The 25,520-nt window shown below is 51.6% G+C and overlaps 2 protein-coding genes across 5 annotated transcripts in view; both read left to right on the plus strand.

The window, feature by feature from the left end:
• Positions 1-11,319, plus strand: part of FLNB (filamin B) — a 143,250-nt gene extending 131,931 nt beyond the window's left edge. For all 4 annotated transcript variants that reach the window (XM_030307090.2, XM_030307088.1, XM_030307089.1 and 1 more), the window contains 4 exons: positions 1,390-1,566; positions 6,295-6,513; positions 7,673-7,876; positions 9,611-11,319. In XM_030307090.2, coding sequence (XP_030162950.1) covers positions 1,390-1,566; positions 6,295-6,513; positions 7,673-7,876; positions 9,611-9,798 — 788 coding nt within the window. In that variant the 3' untranslated portion in view covers positions 9,799-11,319. The remainder of the gene's footprint in view (positions 1-1,389; positions 1,567-6,294; positions 6,514-7,672; positions 7,877-9,610) is intronic.
• A 7,183-nt stretch (positions 11,320-18,502) lies between these two features.
• LOC115500053 (protein ATP6V1FNB) lies at positions 18,503-22,127 on the plus strand. Its single transcript, XM_030294371.1, has 2 exons — positions 18,503-19,057; positions 21,408-22,127. The coding sequence occupies exons 1-2, from the start codon at positions 18,550-18,552 to the stop codon at positions 21,530-21,532; spliced, it is 633 nt and encodes a 210-aa protein (XP_030150231.1). The 5' UTR covers positions 18,503-18,549; the 3' UTR covers positions 21,533-22,127.
• The last annotated feature ends 3,393 nt before the right edge of the window (positions 22,128-25,520 follow it).

Here is a 25,520-nt window from a genome sequence, read left to right on the forward strand (position 1 = left end):
CATCTGCACCTCCCCAAGGCACAGTTCTACAAACGTGCTCCCCAGCAGAGGACTAATGAGCCTCACGGAGGCCAGCCAGCCTTCAGATTCCCTTCTGTTGTTGTTGCCAGGCGTTGTTTACAAATCAGGGTATAAACATTTGCCAGGGACAAGGAGATGCTTTGGGATCTAGCCTTCCATTTCTTTTTTCTAAACAAATACTGCTTTATTTTCGGTTGTTTTTCAGATTCCTTTCACATTACATTCAATTGTGATTTTTTTCTCATATTTTAACAAAATCTTACAGATTTTTTTACGTTATTGACCTTATGACATGAGTAAGTACCATTTGATCTCACTTTACTCCGAGGGAAAAGTGCATTGAGGTTCATCCCTAAATTTAAATTTCAAAGAATCTGCGTCTCTAGTATGCTTAATAGCATAAGATTTTCCTGCCTGCTCCCTTGATGTACAGAATTCTCTGACATAATCAATGTTAACTAGCCGTTTTGCCAGGGAACATGTATTAAGTGTGAGAGACTTGGCAAGACAGTAAGGCATGATGCCTGCCCTCGAAGAGGGGCTCAGAGTGGACTGGGGACCTGGCCAGAAGCCTGCAGTGCCCTGGAGAGGACCCCAGGTGGTCACCAATGCCACAGGAGAACCAAGAACCAAATGGCAAAAATGATCAGGGCAGGAGAGAAAAATAGTTTCTGTTGGTGAGGCCCAGAGGGCTTCTCAGGAGGAAGTGACAGTGAATGTGGGCCCCGAAGCTTGAGGAGGAACCCTGTGATCACTGCCTTTATTGGGCATTTGCTGTGTGCCCTGCCACATGTATAGTGAAGGTAGACATCTGGAGAGTTGGGGGGAGAACAGGTCTGCCTCCCAGGTGGGAGGGCTTCATGGAGGAAGGGGTGTTCAGGCGGTGCACGGCGGATGGATATTCTCTGTGTCCATTTCAGTTGACAGATTATTTTGCCACATGCCGTGACCCAAACACACAGTGAAAAACCTGGCTGTTGCCCTGGCGGGGGGCACCTGCTAGCTTAGAGCTTAATTCAGAAGCATTAATGCCGGTTGGAACCAACTTTTTTCCCCTTCAAGCGGCCAAGTAGAGCAACTCTGTGAGAAGTGAGCTTTTCGTAAAGCAATCTCCTGAGACAGACACCAGAGAGGATGAAGCCTAGAATTGGAGATTTGGATGCATTTCCCAAAGCGTTGACAAGGGACGCAGAAATAGGCCCCCATCTGGTTTTGAAATGCAACATACTGGGTGCCAGGCTACCAGTAGAGCTGTTGTCTTATGGTTTAAAATTCACCATCTCAGGCTGGCCTTCCCTCCATCGTCCTCAGCTCGCGTGGTAGTGTCTGCGTCCTCGGCTTTACCCTGTGCTTTGTTCGCTCTCCTAGATAAGTATGCCGTTCGCTTCATCCCCCACGAGAATGGCATCCACACGATCGATGTCAAGTTCAACGGGAGCCACGTGGTTGGAAGCCCCTTCAAAGTGCGCGTCGGGGAGCCTGGACAGGCGGGGAACCCTGCCCTGGTGTCCGCCTATGGCGCGGGGCTCGAGGGGGGCACCACAGGTAACACACTACCTCTGCCTCTCGTCTCTGACTGAGCCAGCGGGTGCTCATCAAGCTTCGGGAAGCCTTCTCCACACTCTCCTCAGGGAAGCTGCAGTAATGTGCACTTGGGGCCCTTGCTCTCCAGGGTTGTTTTGGGACGTGTGGTTTGGCCCACAATAAGTCCAGAGCAAGGCCTTGATGACCGTGTTATCAACCTCGTTACTGTTTGCTATGCTTTGCCTGTCTTCCTTGGCCTCGTGCCTTGACTTCAGGGCCGGGACACTGATCATGATGGATTGCAGCACCCCATCTTTTCCTTTTGAGGGTTTCTTTGCCTGCACCGAACTCAGTGCGTGTAATGGGCCTCCTGGGAGGTCTCCTACCATTGGTTCCATCACACAGTCCCTGGGCTCCCAGAAACAACCTTGTATCGACAGTAGGACCTGTCATAGCCTCCTCCTTTGAATTTCCGGTCCTAACAGAGAAGGAGAAAAGATGGTGGCAGAGCTCTAGAGCTCTTTGGGCTTGTTACAATTTGTTTTTAGTCTTTGCCATGGACGGAACACGTTTGACTGTGGAAGAGACAGGCAGCTAAGACATATAGAAACGAGACTGGCTCCGTCTCCTTGCTTCTTCCTCCCTCCATATAGAACAAAAGGAAACACCACTGGCAGTTCCGGGGAGGACCTTCTGACGTCCTCATGCTTGGTCGCTTGGTTGCTTAGCTGGTTCATTTGTTAAGAAGGTAGCATATCGTTTTGCTTCTATTTTACAGAAACAATCTTGTTGCACATATTGTACAACTTTTTTCGCCTGACATCTTTTGTTTTTTAATGTTTATTTATCTTTGAGAGAGACAGAGTGCAAGTGGGGGAGGGGCAGAGAGAGAGGGAGACACAGAATCTGAAGCAGGCTCCAGGCTCCGAGCTGTCAGCACAGGGCCTGATGCGGGGCTCGAACTCATGTACAGTGAGATCATGACCTGAGCTGAAATCGGATGCTTAACTGACTGAGCCACCCGGGTGTCCCTCGCTTGACATCTTAAAGAACTTTCTGTGTCAAAACACAGATCTACCCGCCTTATAATGGTTGCAGTTAGTGTTTATACCATGAACCTACAGGTGGGCATTGGATGGGTCACTGGTATGGAGTGCCAGCATGGGGAACTTATCCAGTCACACTTCTCTGCAGGACATGTCCGTAGACACAGACTCACTGGGACACAGTTTGCACTGGGTGTTACTTTTTTTTTTTCATGTTTTTATTTTTGAGAGAGAGTACGTGAACAGGGGAGGGGCAGACAGAGGTGGGGACAGAGGATTTGGAGCGGGCTCTGTGCTGACAGCAGAGAGCCTGATGCAGTGTTTGAATTAAAAAATCATGAGATCATGACCTGAGCCGAAGTTGGACGCTTAACCGACTAGAGCCACCCAGGCACTCCTGCACTGGGTATTACTTTGGGCCTTTGGAAGGCAGCCCAGTCCCAGGCTCTAGTCCCTCATGTGTATGCATTTTGATCAAGTCTCCCCCGATGCCGTGAGGGGGTTAGACCAGACCTGCCTCCCACTGGGCGATGGGATGAGTGGCTGTAGTTACCTGGCATCCAGCCCTAGGGAGCCAGTGTCTTAAGTGGCCGAGGGGCCCTGCCCAGGTGCAGGAGTGACTGACGGGCTGGCATGCCACCCCAGAACTCTGGTCAAAGCAGTAGCCTCGGCAGAACCACCCACAGGGGTGGTGTAAGTGCTTCTGGACTCCCCAGGCCCATCCAGTCTGCCTCCACACTGGACTCTGGACCAGCAGCTTGCCCCTTATAGGAGGCATGGTAACACTTCACCCTAGGCCATTCCATTTTACAGATGAGGAAAGTGAGGCTCAGAAACGTTGAGTCACTCCCTAAGCTTACTTAGCTGAAAGAGCACAGGACTAGGAATCAGTCCAGGTCCATGACTCAAAGCCTATGCCCTTAACCCTGGTGCTTTGCTGCCTCTCTCAGTGGCTGGCTCGCCCAGAGGCAGTGACTGCACCTGTGCCCCAATTTGTGGGGTATCCTAAACCAGGACCCCTGTTCTCCCAGCTGCCCTGGAACAGTTCCCGGGCAGTAGTGCAGGCGTTTGGTCCCCAGCAAACCACACACCATTAAAGACCATGTGGGGTCCTCCTGGCCTTCGGAACCAGGCATGCCTTGGTCCAGGTCCCACAGCAGCCACTGAGGTCTCCTGCAGCTGCCAGCAGCCACCTCACCCTCCTGCTGGGTCACACCTGCTGCGCTCAGGCCTCTCCTGCTTCCTCTTGGCTGTTCGCATGCCTTCTCGGGAGCTTGGGTTTCAGGCTGTGCTTTGCAAGCGCTGGATGCCACTGAGAGAAGGGGCCCGTCTTGCAGGGAAACTCCCAGCCAGGAGGGAGAGGTACAGAGCAGGCCTGTTTTGAACCCTGTGTAAATATTGCTCTTGTCAAGGGGAGGGCGTCTTGTTTTTCTAGCCCTCCTGCTCCCAAGCCTTTTCCCAAATATCCATCCCAAGATTACACAGCTGTAGTGTGCCTGGAATGAAAAGGTATCTATGCTTGGCTGCTAGAGGGCCTGGCATCCTGACCTTCAGAAAAAAGCAAACTCTCTGTGTTTTTATGGGTAGGCTTGCTGTATCTCTTGGCGTGAGCTTGAAATGGCCCATTCTGCAGGTTTTGGAGCAGGGGAATGTGATGAATTTGGGGTGGGACTTTCTGTTGCAGAGGAGTTGAGAGGTCAAGAGTTAGACCAGGGAGTTCTAGACACTCGGATTGGGAGAGCAGCCTGAAAGGCTCCAGCATCCCCAGGGTGCGCAAGGGGGATCGGAAGAGCCCCCTTCCCTCCCCGGACCCCTCGCCCACCTTCACGATGGAGTAGCGCTGCAGTAAACATGCACTGAACTCACAAGAACTCAGCCGTGCATCTGCGGGGTTGGGGGGGGAGGATTGCTATGCCCGAGACGTTTGGGGTACGTATTGGTTCTAGCTGGAGGCAGTGGACAGAGGGACTCCTGCATGTGGATTTTCTTTCTCCTGACTTCTCTCAGGCAAGTGCCTTAGGTCCGGGCTGGGCAGATCTTGTGTTTACATCCCAGCCCTGCAATTCCCCAGCCGTGTGACTTGGCACAAGAGATTTGACCTCACCGAATCTCCACTTCCTTCCTGTAAAATGGGATTAATGAAGGAGCCTGCCCGATAGGTTGTTCCAGGTAGCTCTTGCCCTGCGATTCCTTAGTTGCCTTTTCCCACTTCAGCTCCCCTGTCTTTCCGAGCCCTCACAGCCAGGATTCACGGATCTTTCTCAGGAACCGAGCAACTTGTTAAAATCGGTGGGGCTTCACTACAGCCGGGTCTTTTCATCTTTACTTCAAAAATATCTTTCCTTATCATTGCCTTGCAGCTACTTCCTGGAAATGCCGTCCCCTTGTTGATCAACACCCCTTCCTTCCCCGCACAGCCTCGCTCTGCAGCTGCTGCATGAGAGGCTTCTTGGCTCTACAGTTCAGAAATAAGGTTCAGATAGTTGGGGGCGGGGGGGTTGCGCCTGGGACAGGAGCCTCAGGAGCTTCCAGAAGCAGCGGGGTTTGTGTGTTTGGGGGTTGCATGATAGCAGCGCCTTTGTTTTATTGATAGCCAGAACAATAATTCTTTCTCTGGCTTAGGAGCTATAATTAAACCAAAATAGTTCCCAGCTGGGGTGGCATCTAGGGCTCTGGAAAAAGCACTGCCCGGCACAAGGATGCTATACCAGGGATGGCCCATAGAGGGCGCTGTAGCAGGCAGCCCTCACCCACCACCTCCTCCCCTCTCTGGACTGCAAAGGGCCTGCTGGAGTGGGGACTTTTGCAGGGCATTGGGCTCAGGCAGGAATGCCAGCATGGTCACTGGTCGGCTCAGCTCTTCTTTCTTCACAAGGCAGGATGTCTGTGCAGGAGGTCCCCCAGCCAGTCAAGAGGCTCCAGAGCCACACAGGCTGGTTTGTAGCGCTGACTGGCAAGTGCCTGAACCTCCCTGAGTCCCTGTCATTTGTCAAACAGGAATCACTGGGCACCTAACATGATGCTTAGTATGAGATCTGGAGCCTGAGTGGTGCAGGTGTAGCTCAGTTAGCGGGAGCTGCTGGTTTTGGCCCTGTTCTTGTTGCTGGTGTTCGTGGCAAAGTGGGGGGCCGGCAGATCCTAGCAGCTGCCCCGGTCTTCAGCATGGAGCCTGGGGCAAGGATCCTGCCGGGAAAGAAGGAGATGCTGGGCCTGCTCAGCTTCTCCAGTCCACGCAGAGGAGAGAGGAAAGGTCAGAGGGGCCCACGCATCCCCCACCCACTGGAGGCAGGGCTGGGCCCTGGCAGCTGAAACAGTGCTTCAGACCCACAAGGATGGCTTGGGCTTCTTTCTCTCAGCCACTGCTCGTGCCCAGAGGAGAGAACAGGGTGTCCTGGCTGTTGGTGCTGGTGGGCGAAATGTCAGCCACACTCTTGCTGTCAGCCACACTCTTGCTATCAGCCACACTCTTGCCTCCGCCTTGGAAAGGGAGTTACCGCCCCCAGGGCCTGAGGCCCTCCGTGTCAGGAGCTCAGAGCTAGTACCAGGGGTTTCCCTGCCACTCGCCCCCCCTCCCCCCCCACCCCCGTGAGGGAACCTATGTGTGTCCCCACCACTGCTTCTCTGCCCCTGGGAAAGCTCTGCACACCACACCCCCTCATCCCTCCAAACCATCAGTAAGACATTCCCTTTTCCTTTCCCCCAGGTATCCAGTCTGAATTTTTCATCAACACCACCCGAGCAGGGCCAGGGACATTATCTGTCACCATTGAAGGACCCTCCAAGGTTAAAATGGATTGCCAGGAAACCCCAGAAGGGTACAAAGTCATGTACACCCCCATGGCTCCTGGAAACTACCTGATTGGTGTCAAATATGGCGGGCCCAACCACATTGTGGGCAGTCCTTTCAAGGCCAAGGTGACAGGTAACAAGCAAACAGCTTTGAAGTTATTCTTTTTCTCTGTGGAACTTGTCTTGTCAGATTGTCAACAGAGTTACTTGATACTAGAAACTTTGGGTAATTTTAGATACGTTGAATCTAACTTTGACTCTTGAATATAAAGAAATGGTAGGACACGTTCAGGGGGGTAAACACCTTTAGAAGCCCGTGGGGGTAGGTACTGGCGTCAGCCTGCTACAAAATAAGTTGGCAGAGTAGGAGTGTAGAAGTTGAAAAATCATATTTTCTGTTTTTGACAGAAAAGAAATATTTACATATTTGAAATCTTCGAGACCTGAAAAATTCCTTTATTTCTTTTACTTTTATTTATTTAAAAAAAATTTTTTTTTAATGTTTCTTTATTTTTGAGAGAGAGAGGGCGTGAACGTGGGAGGGGCAGAGAGAGGGAGACACAGAATTTGAAGCAGGCTCCAGGCTCTGAGCCGTCAGCACAGAGCCCGACATGGGGTTTGAGCTCACGAGCCATGAGATCATGACCTGAGCCGAAGTTGGATGCTTAACCGACTGAGCCACCTAGGCGCCTCATCTAACCTTTATCTTTAAAATAATCAAAGGTTTTATTAAGTTTATAAAAATGTGGTCCTTCAGAACACTAGAAAAAATACGAGTCAAAACCACCCTACAGCCCAGGGCCCAAGGTAATCACCGTAAATATTGTGGTAAATCCCTTCTGCGTGTCTCTACTTGGTTCACTGTTATAGGAGTAGTATAGATTCACTGCAGAAAAATTAGAAGATTCGGATAGAAAAATCATCCTCTCACATGCAGAGAGAACCATTTTTGGTATTTTGTTATATGTTCTCCCCAGCGGGTAACGTTGCTTTCACATTGCTTATACATAGAGTGTTTTATATAAATGGAAAGAAGTGAATCCTGCCGGGTGGCTGGAGGCTGCGTGGGAGGAATTTCTGGGGTTTGGAAGACATTGTGGGTGTGAGATGGGGAAATGGTGATGTTTAGATTCAGGTGTTGGGGTGAGATGAGGACGTGGTGGCTTTTGGATCCAGCTGTTGGGGTGCGTGGACTTTCCTGGGGCTTCTGCCTGGGGTGCTCACCTCTTCCAGCTGAGAGGACCCACTTGCTCTGGCCGTTCACTTCTCCCTCCCTCCCTGCCACGTCCTAGGCCAGCGTCTGGTCAGCCCTGGCTCAGCCAACGAGACCTCATCTATTCTGGTGGAGTCGGTGACCAGGTCATCCACAGAGACCTGCTATAGCGCCATCCCCAAGGCCTCCTCGGACGCCAGCAAGGTGACCTCCAAGGGGGCAGGGCTCTCGAAGGCCTTTGTGGGCCAGAAGAGCTCCTTCTTGGTGGACTGCAGCAAAGCCGGTAGGTAGCCCGGTCCCGCTCAAGGGTCGGGGTGGAGGCAGGCCGGGCACCCTGTGCTGACTTGGGTCTTCCCCGCAGTGCCCACCTACCCCTGCCACCCAGCCACTTGGAAGTAACCTTGTTCATCACCCAATTGTCCTGCACTTAGTATTTTTAAGTGATTTTCCTCTCTGTTGCCTCTTGATTCTTTCAGATGCTCTCAAGATAGACAGGAAGGGTGGCATTATCCCCATTACAGATGGGCAAACTGAATCAATAATCTGGCTCCTTCTGTGCCGATAATTGCTTTGACTGCAGTTTGAACTTGGGTATTTATTTGGGTGTCAGTGATTAGTTGCCTGGGTTCTGGCTTCTAGCACATCTGGGCTGGAAACTTGGCTCTACTACTCCCTCCTCCCTCCTCCCTTCCTCCTCCCTCTCTCCTTCCCTCCCTCCCTTCTTCCTTCCTTCTTCCCTCCCTTCCTCCCTCCTCCCTCCCTCCCTTCTTCCTTCCTTCTTCCCTCCCTTCCTCCCTCTCTCCCTCCCTCCCTTCTTCCTTCCTTCTTCCCTCCCTTCCTCCCTCTCTCCCTCCCTCCCTTCTTCCTTCCTCCCTCTCTCCCTCCCTCCCTTCCTCCTCCCTTCTCCCTCCCTTCCTCCTCCCTCCCTTCCTCCCTCTTTCCTCCGTCCCTTCCCTCCTCCCTCTCTCCCTCCCTTCCTCCTCCCTCCCTTCCTCCCTCTTTCCCTCCCTCCCTTCCCTCCTCCTTCTCTCCCTTCCTTCCTCCCTTCTTCCTCCCTCTCTCCCTCCCTCCCTTCTTCCTTCCTTCCTCCCTCTCTCCCTTCCTTCCTCCCTCCCTTCCTCCTCCCTCCCTTCCTCCCTCTTTCCCTCCCTTCCTTCCTTCCTTCCTCCCTCTCTCCCTCCCTCTCTTCCTTCATCCCTCTCTCCCTCCCTCCCTCCCTTCTTCCTTCCTCCCTCTCTCCCTCCCTCCCTTCCTTCCTCTCTCCCACCCTCCCTTCCTCCCTCTCTCCCACCCTCCCTTCCTTCCTCCCTCTCTCCCTCCCTTCCTTCCTTCCTTCCTCCCTTCCCCTCCCTTCCTTCCTTCATCCCTCCCTCCCTCCCTCCCTTCCTTCCTTCCTTCCTCCCTCCCTTCTTCCTTCATTCCCTCCCTCCCTCCCTTCCTTCCTTCCCCCCTCTCTCCCTCCCTTCCTTCCTTCCTCTCTCCCTCTCTCCCTCCTTCCCTTCCTTGTTCCCTCTCTCCCTCCTTCCCTTCCTTCCTCCCTCTCTCCTTCCTTCCTTCCTTCCTTCCCCAAATTTAGCCATGTGATCCCGGAAAAGTTTAGAAGTCTCTTTCTAAAAGTCAGTTTCTTATTATTTAAAATGGGAGTAATAAAGTCACCTTCCTTAAGTTTTTTATGAGAATAAATGAGATCAGAGTAGCCATCACTTCTGTAGCCCTTGCTACAAGCTAAGGGCTTCACATCTAACTACTGTAAACCTCACAACAAGCCCATGGGGTAGGTGCTAGCATCTGTTTACAGATGGGCAAGCTAAGGCAGAGAGAGGTAAAGTTCCACATCCAAGGTCACCCAGCTAGGAAGTCACCCAGCTGGGCAGGATTTGAACCCAGGCCATTGTGCTGTATGAGTTTATGCTCATAATTGCCACTGGTAACTTTCCTTTGGCTCCCATATCCCCTCCCCTTCCTCTGCCTTCTGTGATGCATCCTGACAGAGTAACCACCTTTTGCTGCCTCCCAGGTTCCAACATGCTGCTGATTGGTGTCCATGGACCAACCACCCCCTGCGAAGAGGTCTCCATGAAGCATGTGGGCAACCAACAATACAATGTCACATACGTTGTCAAGGAGAAGGGGGATTATGTTCTGGCCGTGAAGTGGGGAGAGGAACACATCCCCGGCAGCCCCTTCCACGTCACAGTGCCTTAAAACAGTTCTCATCAAATCCTGGGAGGAGTTCTGGTGGTTGCTTTTGTTGCTTGTTTGTAACTTGTTTTATACAAAGTTTCCTCCAGCCTGTTTGTGGGTCTGAACCCCCATCCTGAAAAAAGTGCCTTCAGAAATAAGTCCTAGACTTGACTCCTTAGGGACGTGTTGGGGACTCTTAAGAAATGCAAACTCATTCAATGGGCTGAGAAGATTTCCATGTACACTCGGTTCAAATCGGACCTCTTGGGGGCGCAGATCACCCGCAAGACTGACGTTTCTGGAAAATGAAATTGGCTTGCCAGTTTGTGACACAAGATGAAACGAGACTGACGGGGAGGGACGAGGGGAAAGAGGCGACCTACCGGTAGGCTGTCATTTAGAAAAGAAGACTTAAAACCAGCTTCATCTCTCCCAGTGCCTGTGTTACATACAAGGCTCTTAGGCAGATGCCATCGTTTCAGCACTCTTCACCTCCACCCCCACGCCCATCCGTGGCCTTTCCACACTTGGCCAAGGGCAGCGAGTGCGCTGGCCTCAATGCTTCCTCGTGCCTCTCCTCCCATTCTGCTGAGTGTTTATTTTCCTGCAAAGTTGTAACACGTGCCCATCTTGGCAGTCACGTTTTTGCTTTTGTCTTTAAAGGCCACTAAAGTCGCTGGGTCCAAGGAAACTCTGCAGTGGCTTAACCACACACTCCAGCTATTTGTCAGTCTGATGAGTCTTGCCAACACGTTGGAAGTGACCACAGGTGGGTCACTGTGTCAGCGCCCTCAGACACAGAGGCCTGTCACAGGACACGTCACTCCCCACCCACCTCCAGTCAACCCTGGGATCACTTCTGGAAAATAATTATAGAAGGAAAGAATGAAACTCCTGCTGACCTTTGCGGGGGAGGCGGGCAGGGCGGTGGTGGCTCCTCGGTGGTCTTTCACCATTGGGCAGAAATAGGACAGCTACGCAGCTCTCGGTGGCTTTGTATTCATTTGGCCCAGATCACATCCAAGTTTGTTTAGACAGCATTGTGCAGGTGCAAAGCTCCAAAAATGGGGTGTAAGGCATTTTGCACCCCTTCCTGCAGATCTGAGCTGGTTTTGGAATAAACTTAAAGCGTTTGGGGAACACTGCCTGACTTCAGGGCCCGGATGGGTGGTGTGGTCTGGGCAGGCAGACTTTGTTGATTTTGTCCTAAGGAAGTGGCCGCTGTTGTCATGAGTGCCTCCATGGGTGGGACAGGGAGCGAGGTGGGGGACAGTCACCAGGATGTAGCAGCTGGGGGCAATAGCCCCCCCTGTTAGAAACCGGAGGAGCCTGAAGCCTAATGTGAAAGGGCCACAGGTTTTGGAAACTGGGACGTGGAAGCAAAACTGGAATCAAAAGCCAACTGTAAATTGTATCTTATAACTTATTAAATGTTTGCTCTGTCAGGCTTCCTCAGTGTTCTTGGAGGGTGGTGTTTCTGAATAAAAGGTTTGAGTCTCTGACCAGCTCTTGCCAACCCCTGGTGGAAAGGACACAGATTAACAACTTGTTTCAACGTGCCTTTTTGTAAACGTGTATCTATTTATTTTGAGGGGGGGGCGGCGCATGGAAGTGGGGGAGGGGTAGAGAGAGCAAGAGAGAGAATCCCAAGCAGGCTCCATGCTGTCGGCGCAGAGCCTGATGCGGGGCTTGAACTCACGAGTGGGGAGATCTGGGAGATTGTGACCTGAGCCGAGATCAAGAGTCAGACACTTAACCAGCTGAGCCACCCAGGCGCCCCAGGCCTTGCCTCTTTGCAAGGGGATGGCTTGCTTCTCTGTGAGCCCTGCTGGGAATATCTCATCAGGAGAGGCCAGACAGACAGGCCGGGCCTGGCAGTGAGGGCACTGGGGAAGGGGCACACTGGGTCTCGACACCAACACAGCCTCCAGGAAAGAAAGCCTTTTTCCTGATGAGACGAGAAAACCGTCATCTCAGGGATTTCACTCAAACAAGAAGCTCTGTCATCTGTTGTCCCGACTGCCCTTGGACAACAGGGTTTGTGTTTGGTGTTAGTGTCTTCCTCTCCCTGCTGCTTCTGCTAGGAGGAGCTTGTGCCTGACTTTATGCCTGGGATACCTAGCCCCTGACCTCCTGCTCACCCTCACGGCACTCCTGTGACACCACTTTACAGTGTGGATACCAGCTCTGGTGCTGTATGGACATGTTCGTAGTGTCAAGGCTCATGTGGGGCTCACCCTAGGCCCTGGCCTTTCTCTCCCCAGTGTGGGAGCCCCACCTCCCTGGTTATACCTCTGGGAGCAGGAACACAGAAGGAATGGCACCAGGAGCCCCCAGATAAGCCCCTGGAAGACCCTGCTCGGCCCCCCAGCCTTCCATTGGGGGTGAGGAGTGAAGGGAAAAGCAAGGAAGGAACACTGGATCCTTTGGTGTGTTTCTTCCTGCTGATGAAGTTTTGTGGTGATGGGCTCGTGGGATCCGGAGCCGACGGCCAAGAGAGAATTCTTGAAGACATCTTTGGTGCAAAAAGGCGATTTTATTAAAGCGTGGAGACAGGACCCATGGGTAGAAAGAGCTGCACTGGGGTTGTGATCGATAACTCATTATATACCCTCAGTTTGGGAGGGGGTCACGGATAGAGTATGTCTGTAAGGAATTCTGGAAGTAAGGTTTCCAGGACCTTGAGGGGCTAGCAGTTGCTAGGGAAACACCATTTATTGCCATTTAATAAAACCTCAGTCATGAGACTCTTCAGATGTATACTGGGGGCCATAAGCTTGGAGTATGATTGCCAGCATATATCTTGGGGCAGTTGAGATAAAGGAACTAGTCTTACAGGATCCTCGGGTTGGGATAATGTTAAGCTAAGATTCTCTTTCGCTCCTGGCATAGTGTCATCATACAGCTGAGCTCCTAGAGGAAGGTCACTCTACCATCTCAAGGAACTGTCAGTGGGCTGCAGGCAGTAAGGGAATTTAGTTTTTCATTTGCCTTAGTTTCCCACATCACCATGGCAAGCACTTAAACCCCTTTCCTTTGTTCTTGGGTAGCCAGGAGTGTCCGAGGAATATCACACATATTCCACCGGGGGCAGCAGGGTGGGGGGGCAGACTGTATTTTGCCCTCAGCTTGCCCCCAAGCTCCCTCATCACTGGCACCTCATTTTTGACCAGGATGGAGGCCTGTTTCCCTCTGAGAGGTGGGAGGAAGGTTGGAGGAAAGGTCTTTTGCCTCTCCTTTTGGAGGGGGCGCCCTTATCTGTGGGCCTGTGTTGGGAATAACTGCTCCCAAACTCCCACGGGGGTGGTGGGCTTTGGGGGTTGTCCAGACTCTGCCTAGTGATGCTGACCTTGCCCGCGGAGGAGCACAGGGGGACAGAGGGTGAAGTCCGGCTGGTTTCTGCTGGGGAGGCAGCATTTATAGGTTAACTGCTGAACTTTGGCATCAGGTGGAGTTTGAACACTGGCTCAGCCATTCAATGGCTGTGTGGCCTTGGGGAGGTTGCCTCCCCTTTCATTGTGAGGATCACGTGAAATCTCACTGGGGGCTGTGAGTCTTGGCTACTGCTCTCTGTGACCAACTCCTCATACAAGGCCGCACCTGGTGCTGCCCCGGCGGGTCCCACCCATTACGTCCCACACAACTCAGGTGCTGTGCACCTCTCTGTTGGTCAATGGCCAGAGCCACAGGGCACTCTTATTGCACCTGGACTTGCTGCCATGGGAACGGGCTGTTGTTTGTGCAAACGCCTCGATGACTTTGAAACTCGACCTCGAACGGGTACCGGGCCCTTTCTGACTTTCGCCTGTTGATTCCGCTCCTTTCCTGTCAGGAGTTGACTGGGCCATCAGTCTTTAGTGGTTAGAGCAGACGGCACTGACAGTCGACCTGCAGAAACCTCGACCCAGTGAAGGCCTTGTCCCCTTTTCAGCCCCGATGCCTGCCTCTTCCTCATCCACTTTCCCCTGGCAACCCTTGGAAGCCCTCCTCAAGCCTCCTCTCCCTGCTGCCAAAAAGGAAACATTTTATTAACATGTCTGTTTCCAATACACTTATAGGCACGTGGGCCCTTAACCGTATGTCTGGTCTTAAGACTTCAAAGGGGCCTTGAAAGCGACCTCTCGATGAGTTTGGTGTAAAATGAGTCAGGATTTAATTTCCCCGAAAAATTGCACAGCCTTAAAAATTAGCAGAATAAATGTAAATGGCAAAATGAGGGCTTGATCCTTGTCGCCCCCTCACACACACACCCAAGTTTGTACTTTAAAATGGGGAACAAACTCATTAATTTAAGTGCTCTTTGGGCTTAATCTCAGCATGATGGAAGCAAGGTCTAGGAGAGGAATGGAATCTTTTCAAATCCCCATTAACTTGGAGGGGGAAGGGGCTTTGTAATCAGGGCATTTCACTAATGAAAACTCTCTCCCAGAAGCACATCTTGTTTGGCTAAATTTTTTCCTCCTCACAATAGCAAATCATAACTTGAAGAGGGAGTAAAAATGTCCTATCGCTCAAGGCAAGCCCGAATTGGATGTTTTCGCTCCAGCTTTGTCCTAAGGATGCTGACCAAACACGGTGGGAGGAATCTCTTAAACAAAGGGATCCTTTTTGCTTTGTGATAAGTCTTTTGTCTGGGTCCCTGAGCCCACAGGGGACCAACTCACATGCAAGGAATTTAGGGTGGCCCACCCCACGCCCCTTCTCTCTCCCTCAAGAGCTCTCCAAAGCAGGCAGGCAGGAGATAGGGGATTTACGAGCCTGGCCTGTGGCTCACACCCAAGGGTGTTATGTGTTTCAGACTTGCTTATCTCCCCAAGGACAAAGCTCAAAGATGAAAGAGTCTTGGAGCCTTGTACTGACCACATGACTCCCTCTGCCATAACCACCGCCTTCCCAAGACATCAGGATGCCTCTCCCAGTCGCCACTGACGTTCTTAGCGCAAAGCTGATGCTGAACGCTGGTGGGGTGGTCCCTGAGAAAGAGGAAATCTTGGAGGCAGCGCCACGCCCCGGAAATGCCAGCCTCCGGCATTGGGCGTTGTGGCAGCAGAGTATCCTGGTGTGTGAGAAACACTCAGAAAGCAGTGGGTCAGGTGCTGCAGGTTCAAGTCCAGACCCCAATCCTAGGTCTACGGCTTACTGGCTCAGACACCAGCTGCCTCTTAATCTCCCCATATATCCCAAACTTCTTTATAGTCCTCATTTTACAGCTGGGAAAACTGAGGCACAGAGAGCAGTCTAGATAGCCTTACCATTTCTTGCCCTGCAGACTGGGAGACCCAATCTGGAACATTCTTCCTCTACTCTTTGCCTGGCCAATTCACATTCATAGTTCAGATCTCAAAGGGCACCTCCTCCAAGAAGCCTCTGTGTCTCAGTGCCCTCATCCATACAATGGGAAAGTAGAAAACTTCCTTTCTAAGATTAACCTCCAGAAAGATCTCCCAGTACAACCATCCTCCAACTGACTGGCCAAATCCTTCCCCACCCAGAGCTGCTGGAAGAGGAGCTGCCTGAGTGTGTTGGGGAGACTCGGCTCCCCCAGGCAAAGTGAAAGGGGTACCTCAATGAGGGGAAAGGGGCTCATGGGGAATTTGTTAAGCATGGTGGTTCAAAGCTTGGCCAGCAGGTTCAAATCCCACCCTGCCCTGACCTCTAGCAGATCACTTACTCTCAAAGAACTCACAGCCTCTGTTTTCTCTCCAGTGAAATGGGGTAATAGAACCTACCCCATACAGTGTTCTGAGGCAGGCAGGGTGGCTCGCACCCTGAGGGTTAACTGACAAAATGAATGTAAAGAACATATTAGTGTCTAGTACATGATAAGAATTCATAAAATTACTACTGGTGAAAGGTGTTCAAGAGGGTTCTTCTGCGCAGAGAGCTTAAATCCAGGAGGGGCTACTTTAAGAACACAAGTAAGTACAAATAGGAGAGGCACTTGGCCTGGGGACAGAGCCCAGCACTGGAAAGTGAGTTGGGAGTCATCAGTGGGAGTGGATGGCATGGCCAATGGCAGCACTAGGAGCAGAGGGGGTCTTTGGTGGCCTGGGTTAGTGGTCAGAAAGGTGAGAGGAGAACTATGTGAGTCAGGTGCACCCGGGAGGGCCCCAGCTCACCTCCCAGCCTCCCCTGGTTTCCAGGCTTCAGTGACCCTTCTCCCTTAGCAGAGTCCTAGGCCAGAGGCCGGTCTGGGGCTGCCCCCACACCTTCCCAGAGGTTACTGGATGGGTTTGAATGAGTAAATCTAGAGAAAATAAAGTGTAATAAGTAACACTAATCCTAGGCACCAAGTCTTATGATTATCCCCCTTTTTTACAGCAGCATTTCCCAGGGCTCAGAGAGGTTATGTGACCTGTGCAACACCACACAGCTAGTAATGGTCAAGGCTGTGATAAAACCCAGAAAGCCTGAATCTAGGAAGGAGGCCATGAAGCCGTGCTGTGCATGCAAGGGCCTGGCTAGCAGGTGGGCATTGTCTTTGTGGGCGAACGGCTGTCCTTGAATCCGTTGGAAGGAAGTACTTTAGAGTCTCCTTTGTACCCTTCCACCGCCCACTACCCTCTAGGGTTTGACTGTCCATCCGCTGCACAGCCCCTGTCTTGCCATCCGCCAGAGCCTGTTGTCAAGAATAGCCGCTCCGACTGTCGTCACTGCGGTGACCGCCAGGGGTCGCCTCGGACGCGTGAACTGCGGCTGGGGAGACAACGCTGTGGTCTGGAAGGCACCGGGTCTAGGAAGCCAGGAAGGGGCACACCCACTCTGCCCCACCCCCACCCCGCAATTCCTCTGACTTTCCTCCCTCTGTCCTTCCCGCGCACGCCGCAGGGCAACAGAACCAATGTGAAGTCTGCCTATTCCTCCTTTCCTTGAGCACTTTTTCTGAGCACCGACTGTATACCAGACAGTACCCCTAGAGGTGCTCTGGAGGTAACAGATGCAGGGTTGAGCAGGACAGGACACAGAAAGCACAAGCTCCGTGAGGGAGGGACATTTTGTCAGCTTTGTTCACTTGCAGCTTCTGGCACATAGAAACGCCTTCAGTACTGAAAGCACGGTTGGTGTTTACGGCCTGTTCAGACGCCTTTGATTAAAAAGGTGATTGCACAATTAACTGATGACTGTTGTGAGCGCTCCAGAGGAGATATGCCAGGCCCAGGCTGTCCTACTTAACCAGCTGGCTCTTAATCTTCCCAAATGCCACAAACTTCATTGCCCTCAATTTACCCCTGGGAAGACTGAGGGACAGAGGACAGTCTAGACAGCCGTACCCTTTCTTACTTTGGGGGAGTCCCAGCCTGCAACATTCTGCCCCTACTCTTTGGTTACCTCGTGTTCACGGTTCAGGTCTCCAGCAAAGGGCACCTCCTCCAGGAAGACTTCCCTGATCGTCTTCCCAACTCCCTGCTCCCCTGGTTATGAGTCTGTCTCCCCTGCTGACTGCGAAACCCTGAGGACAGGAAGCATGTGGACTCCGTTCCTCCTCATCTACCTTTAGTACCTGGCTCTGCCTGGCAACAGGGTCAAGAGCAAATGAACGTTGGTTGAATGAATAAATGAGAGCATACTGAGCAGAGTGGAAAGGTGAGTGGCCTGGGGCATTATGGATAACATCCTTCTCACCGGTACTCATGTCTGCAGCACGCTGGTAGGAGAGGCAGAGCGTGTGAGGATCCTGGAGGCTGACTTTATGGTGCTGCGGGGCGACTGGCGGGTCCTCCTCTGCCTGTGCCCCGCTCTCTGTGCCTCTCGCATGATGCTGTCACATTCTATGGCAGAATTTTGTGTCTGTCTCAAATGGGTGTGGGTTTTGGAGTCAATTCATTTGGAGTGCAACCAGGTGAACGTTGCTGAGCCTGTTTCCTCATCTGCAAAAGTGATGGAAGAGAGCCTGCCAGGATGTCACTGTGAGGATTCCAGTGAGTGGGATCACTGGGTAACGCCTCCAGCCCACGGCCCGGCACAGAGTAGGCGCCAGCACACCCCAGCGGTGCACCCTAGGGCTGGCACGTTGTTTCCGCAGGCCTCCACCCCCCATCTGGAAAGGAGGTTAACGAGAGCCCCGGCAACTGAGGAACATGGTTTAAGGCAGACAGAACTCAGCCCAGCAGCTGGCACCTAGCAGGTACTTGTGAAACAAGTACCTTGTTAAACAGCGGGTGACATTCATGGAGCGCTTCCTCCAGGCAGGCACCGTCCCAAGTTCTTACACCCCGGTCTACTGTTATTCTCTTAATACTAAAAGTAATTCCCACTATCATTCCGATGTTCAAATGATGCCAGGAAGCTATCAAGTGTCAGAGCTGTGTCTGAGGAGCTGGGGTCCAGAGTTTCCATGGCAACCCCCCGGCCAAATGTCCAGAGCTTCCCGAGGGTGGACACTGGGCCTTCTTTGGACCTCCTTGGGTGCCTGTGCATAGTAGGTGTGCTGAATAGAATAGAGGCTATGGTACCCCGTGCAGCTCCCGGGGACCCTCTGGGTATGAGGGGGAAAGAGTCCCTCTAGGGTAGAATACAGCCTCCTGCCAGGCACCCTGGGTAGGTTGTGGCCAGCCTCTGCTCCCTTTCCCAGCCTGGTCTGTTCTATTGCCGGTGAGTGGCCCTAGTCCCCCTCCCCTGACGTGGCCCAGCCCCTCCTCTCCAGCCTTGGCAACCCAGCCCTCATTGGCTGCACGTATCCTTGGAGATGGACACCAGCAGAGCAAACACAGGCCCAAGAAGGGCTACGGGGCAGAATGTTTCCTCCCTCTCCTCTCCTTCCCCCTCACTGCCATGAGAGATCTGTGCACCACCCAGAACCAAGCCTGCTGGCAAGAGTGCATCCAGAAGGAGGCCGCAGCCCGGGTCGCCTGGAAGATCCACTATGGCCACAAGTACCTAAAGGGGGGGCCCACGCCCAGGAAGCGGGTCCAGCGGGCCCCCTTCGGCTTAGCCTTGGCTGCCACCAGCTCCACTGAGAGCAAGGAGGTACAGGTCGGGTGGCCAGAGTCCAAGGGGGTCAGGGATCAGCTGTCTGGGGGAGGGGGTGTCCAGGGCCCGTCGCCCAAGGGAAACAAAGTCTGGGAGGCCCAAAGAGCAACTCAAGGGCCGTCAGTCCAGCCCAAGCCAGAGGGCTTAGAAATGAGGCAGGTTCCCCCCAGCACCCTGCAGTTGTTCTTCCAAGGCCTCTCTCACGATGGCCAAGGCCGGGCCTTGTACCTCCGGGAGCGGCATTGCCAGAAGCCTGAGGAGAAGTTTCTGTACCCGATCCTGTCATCCTGGGAGTACGGCTGGCACGTGGGTAAGGGCCACCACCATCTTGCCACTCCAGGCCTTTTTAGGCAGGCCCGGTCTTCCTCCCCAGCCCTGTCCTTCCTCAGCCCTCACATGAACAAGCACGTCCCTCTGGCTCCCCTTCTCCCAGAAGGCCACACGCCTTCACACCTCCTGACCTTTGCACATTTTCATCTCTCCGCCTGGAATGTGCCTCCTGTCTCTTCCTCTGCTGTCTAACTTTCACATGTCACCTCCTCCAGGGAGTCCTCTGAAACCCTCCAGGCAGATTTGAGTGCGCCCTTGTGCTTCTACAGCTTTTTGAGCCTATAAAAGCACCGGGCCCGCCGAGTCACCATTCCTTGAGTATCCAGCTGGCCTAATGAGCCCTGTGGGTTCCAGGACTTCTTAGTTAATTTTATTAATGCCCTGCCAGCTCCCATCTTGGGGGAGCTGTGATGGTGGAACGAATAAATAAATGAATAAATGTGGACTAGGGAATGAGGCCTTGGTTTGGAATCAGGAAGTACAAGTCCAAATCCTGGTCCTTCACCTGAGAGTTGTGTGAGCTCAAGCAAGAACTTTAACTTCTCTGGGCCTTAGTTTCCAAATCTGAAAAATGGGAATACACCAGTACCTCCTTCCTCTGTCACAGAGTTTTGGGGAAATCAAACGGGAAAGCACCTTGAACAGAAATTTTCCTCACAAAAGCCCCATGAGGTGGGTATAGGGCAGACATTCATTCATTCAATATGTGATCCTTTCTTTCGGGACAGCCCAGGTAGGGAGATCTGGAGTCACTGAATCCCAGCTCTGCCCCAAAATGAGCTAGGGAATGAACAAGCACGAAAGAGTGACTCAGTTTGAAATTAGGAGGCCCAGGTTTGGATTCTGGTTTGTTCATTCATTCATTTATTCATTCAGTCATTCAGCAAAGGTTCAGTGAGCACCTGAATATGTGAGGCACTTTTTGTCCCTGAGGATATGTCAGAGAACGTGAGTGTTGAGGCTGTACAAAGAGTGGGGACTGAGGGGGCTCCTGTGGTAGACAGGTGGTCAAGGAAGCCCTGCTGGAAGGGGTTTGAACAGAGTTCTAAGGCATTTTATTCCATCAGATTCTTCTGAGTAGGGGCCTGACCCTCTGGGCCCACAGAGTGAGTCTCAGCTTAGACACCACATGGGTCCTCTCTGCTCCTCCTCTCTTCCTCCAGCCCACAGATTTATGCCCTCTGCCTGTGAAACCACTGCCAGGCCTAGGGCCACCAGATGGAGCAAATTATAAACTACAGGATGCCCGGTTATTTGAGTTTCAGGCAAACAGTAATGTTTTAGCAGAAGCATGTCCTAGATATGGCATGGAACATACCTCTACTGAAAAATTATTCATCATTTATCTGAAACTCAAATGGAACTGGCCATCCTGTACTTTATCCAGCAACCTAAACATCAGAGCCAGGGGAAGCTGGTTCTGGATGCCCCCTGTGTACTAGGGCAGTGCTAGGTTCAGGGCAAAGACAGGAAGACTGTTTGCCTCCATAGTGGTTGTGCTTAAGGTCCCAGATAGTTGCTCCTAGAATCTCTGGAACATTCTGTAAGCTTCTGGCCTCATGCCCCTAACCCAACCAGTTGGGGGACGGATGAGGAATAATGACCGAACTTCTGCTGAGCATCTCTCCCCACTCCCCAGCCCAGTTACAGACAGGAGCTGCGTCATCCTGGGGGTGGAAACAGCTTGGGGAAGAGGAGTTGAAGGCATTGTCTGGACCCCAGTGGGTCAGCCCCGAATGCCCTTTTACGCACAGAAAGTATCCTTCTAGCGCCTGGCGCATAGGAAGTGTTCAACAAATGGTAACTGGTATTCTCCTTGTCCTTGTCCTTGTCCTTGTCCTTCTCCTTCTTCTTAATTCAGCAGACAGGACCTGCAGCCTGTGGGCATTTGGGGAGCTAGTGCAGCCTTGGCCAGGACCCTGGGGGTTCTTACTCTGAAGTGCTGGGATGGATGGGCTATCACTAGACTAAAGGGAGAAATGTGATGAGGGGTAAGTAAGCTGGGGGTAGGGATGGGGTCAAACGAGTTAGCAATCACAACGACCTGAGAGCCACCCATCAGGGCAGATCCTGGGCAGGATCTTGAGGCTCCCACGCTATGCCAGGTATGGCATATAGGTACCAGACCCTGAGAAGGAGTGGGAGAGCTGAGGTAGGGATCCGGGAGCGCAAGGGGCAGCCACTATTCCTAACTGTACACAAGTATTTCACTATTTTAACCCAAGCAGTCGTGGCAGGGGGTCCCTGCTGACTCTCCGCCCTTTGGGTTGGGCTAGGGCTGGTGGGAGAAACGGCGGCCCCAGCTCAAGCAGGCCTTTGCTGTGTTCCAGGGGACACAGGTGCCATGAAGGACACCAGGGCTCCGACTTATGCCAGGCGCCAGCCCATCACAAAGACCTTTTACATCAAAAGCGGCGTCTTCCATTTTCCACGGCGAACAGACCAGCTAATGTGAACTCACTGGGGGTTCAGAAACTGCTCCTGCCTCTTCCTATCGTCTGTGTGGACCCTGCCGAGCAGAGATGCCGCCAGCCCCAGCCACCCTCCCTCTGTTGTGTCCAGCCCTGTCTCCTGTTTACCCTGGGCACCCCTCCGGGATTCACAGTGGCCCACCTGCTGCCTCTTGTATGTCCTCAGAGAATCAGCTCCTTGCAGAGCCCCCAAACCCTCCATCACCAGCAACGTGTAGGGTGCTAGCTGCTCTCCTGGGGGAAACAGTGGGGTCTCCCGCATGCTCCAGCAGCAGCATGGTGGGGGTGGGGGGGCAGGGGAGGGGCTCGCTAAGATCTTATTATGGTGCTAAGTGGAGGAGGGGACTCTCTCCCAGTCTTTACTTGCTCTTCATTTTATCAAAGGGACCCACAGCAGAATTGCTTGGTCCCTGTGTATCCCACAGTTTAGGGAAGAAGTGGTTTCCATGTTGACTTGCTGTTTCTCTCACCACCCACCCCACAAAGAACCTGCATGGGTCAGGTTTGCTTTGCTGCTGTAACAAACAGCCACTACATCCCACTTGCTTTAACCAGTAAAGATATATTTCTTACAACACAGTGCAGTCTGATGTTCAACCGGACACCTGCCACGCACTGATCTGGGGATCCAGGCCTGTCCCATAAGGTGGCTCTGCCATCTCCTAGGGCCTCGGAGTCCTTCCCTGAGTCCTACATCCAACTGGGGACCAGGGAAGAGAGATGGAGAGTCTGCAGACAGCACGCCCACTCTTAACTGCCTTGGCCTGAAACTGACAAATGTTACTTCCTGTTACATTCTGTTGGTGAGAACACATCCTATGACTTCTAGATGTGTGAAGGCTGGGAGAGTTGTATCTCTCCCGGTCTGCCTCTTACCCTGAAACTTCACAGAAGAGCTAGGCCACTTAAAGCTGCAATTTGAGCTCATTTGCCTGGGTTTCCCTCATCAACTTTGGGACAGTACTTGAGTGCGAAAAGCAAGAGGCAGAGAGTGTGAGCAAGGGCCAATGTGTGCGTGCGATTCTGCTGGAACTTGCACCACAGCCTTGCACACCAGAGGTGCTTGGCAATTGCCTGCTGAATTTAATCAAATACCGAAGGACCTCTGGATTCCTCTAGGGCCATTTGATTGACTGTAACATCCATTGATCTAGCAGCTCCTGAAGGTCAGGTTCAGCCTGGGCTCTTGGGGAATAAGAAGCCAGATCTGGCTCACAGCACAGGGTGAGAATGGTTGGGATGGGGCAGTGTGGGGGTGGGGGGGGGCACCTTTGGGGCACAGAGGAGGCCCTGAAGCCAGCATGAGGTCTTGGGACAGGCTTCCTGAGGGAGTCACCATTATTTCTGTCATTAAATGAAACAATGCTCAGAAAATGCCTAGCAAGTGCCTCTGTCCGTGAATTATATTAATTATGATGATGATGATCTCTGTCAGCAGCAAGTCTGCAAGCTGCTTAGAAGAGGATAGGCCACCGCCAGGGCAGCCTTTCTCAGTTGGAATTTTGTAACTAGATTAAGCCCTTCCAAAAATGGTTTAAGTGACGATTTTCTCAATTCTCTCAAGGATGATACTATGTAACTAGCATCATTCTAGAGGCATGGAAAAGAGGTTCGTTCCACACAGTGGATGTTCCAGGGTGTTAGGGCCTATTTCTTCTGGGACATTTATTTATGAGCGTATTTAATGAACACCAATATGATATTTGCATGCATTTTTCTAAGGCTGCACTATGTCATTTGGTAGCTATAAGCTACCATTTGAGCATTTGAAATGTGTCCATTGAGCATTTGAAATGTGTCCATTGAGCATTTGAAATGTGTCTCACCCAAATTGAAATGAGCTGTAAGTATAAAAGACACACCAAACTTTGAAGATTTGATAAGATAAAACATGAAACGTATCTCATTAATAATTTTTATATTGAATTACATGTTGAAATGACCAACTTTGTCCATGCTGGGTTAAACCAGGGATTGGCAGACTTTCTCTGGAAAGGACTAGTTGTAAGTATTTTCCATTTGTGGGCCATCTAGTCTCAGCTCCAAGCTACTCAACTCTGCAGTTGTGGTGTAAAAGCAGCCATAAATAATACATAAATGAATAGGCATGGCTATGTGTTAATAAAACTTTATTTAAAAAATAGGCAGAGGCACCTGGGTGACTCAGTCGTTAAGCATCTGACTTCACTCAGGTCATGATCTCACGGTTTCTGAGTTTGAGTCCCACATCAGGTGTATTCGAGTCTCACATCAGGTGAGCTCAAGCCCTGCTTCCAGTGAACACGAGCCCTGCTTCAGGTGAGTCCCGTTTCTCTCTCTCTCTCTCTCTCTCTCCTCTCTCTCTCTCTCTCTCTCTTCCCCCCCCCCTTTCTCTCTCTCTCTCTCTCTCTATCTCGCTCTCTCTCTCTCTCTCTCTCGGCCCCTCTCCCTCTCCCTCTCCCTCTCCCTCTCTCCCTCCCTCCTGGGGGGTTTTATCTCTGTCTCTCTGCCTCTCGCTGTTTTTTCTCGCTCTCTCTCTCTCTCTCTCTCTCAAAAAAATAGGCAGTGGGCTAGATTTGACCTATAGCTTGTCATTTACTGACCCCTGGGTTAAATAAGATATATTACCAAAATTAAGTTTGCTTTTTTACATGTGGCTATTAGATTTCAAATTACATATTGGCTCACATGATATCCCTACGGAACAGGGCTGGTCTAAGCACTTTATGAATATTAACTCTGAGGGATAACTCTTATCCTGAGAGAGGGGTGAGGGGCCGGGAATGTGTGAATTCTGATGACAACCTAAAGAAATCTCCTTGTCCTGGCTCTCCTCCTGCTGAGTGTGGAGCCCAAGGGTAGACTGTGTGGCTGCTTCCTGGGGATATCTGAGTCTGTTACCCTGTGTTTAGGGTCCTTTGACTAAGGGAAGTACCCAGAAAGACCACCAGATGGTGCTGTCTAACCACAGAGCACCCTGGTTGACCTGCTGGAAACCTGCGTTCTATGCTAGGCTCTGCCATTCCTTTGTTGTGTGGCCTTGGACCTCAATTTCCTCACCTGTAAAATGGGGTTAGACTGGCCTAGTGAAAACCTAAACTTTTAAGACGGACTGACCTGAACTAAGTTTTTCACTCCAGCAGAGCCACATTATGACTTTCATGGTCCCTAGGCATTTTGCCTTCATGCATCCCTTCTTCCACAAAAAATATTAAAAAGTATATTTTACAACTATGTTGGTATAAATACAAATATATTAATATTATGTATTAAGGTTTTTACTTCAACCTAAAATTTTATCTTATTGCTTCTTCTGAAAGAAAACATTTCCATGGCCCTCAAAAGTATTATGGGGAGCCTGGGTGGCTTTGTCAGTTAAGTGACCGACTCTTGATTTCAGCTGAGGTCATGATCTCATTCACGGTTCATGAGTTCGACCCCCACATCGGTCTCCATGCTGGCAGTGCAGAGCCTGCTTGGGATTCTCTGTCTCCCTCTCTCTCTGCCCCTCTTGTGCTCTCTCTCTCTCTCCAAATAAGTAAAATAAACTTTAAAAAATTATTTAAAAAAATGTATTACAAACCCTAGGCTCTGTGCCTACTGTGCCTCATGGAAGAGTCATGCTGGACTCCAGTACTTACCGGCTGTGTGACCATGGGCTGTTGTTTAACTTCTTTGGGCCTCAGTTTCCTCATTTATAAAATGGAGATGACAACAGACCCCACCTTTTTGGTGCCATGGTTGGAACTTAGTGAGAGAGTGCATGGCATGACTTCTTAGAGCAAGCCCTAGCCAATGGTAGTAGCTATTATTATTATTATTATTATTATCTTCTTTAAGGATATTTTCTTTTTTTGATGTTTATTTATTTTTGAGAGAAAGAGAGAAAGCAAGCAGGGGAGGGTCAGGGAGAGAGGGAGACCCAGAATCTGAAGCAGACTCCAGGCTCTGAGCTGCCAGCACAGAGCCCAATGTGGGGCTCGAACCCATGAG

Source organism: Lynx canadensis, chromosome A2 (genome assembly GCF_007474595.2).
Source record: "Lynx canadensis isolate LIC74 chromosome A2, mLynCan4.pri.v2, whole genome shotgun sequence".
NCBI lineage: Eukaryota > Metazoa > Chordata > Mammalia > Carnivora > Felidae > Lynx > Lynx canadensis.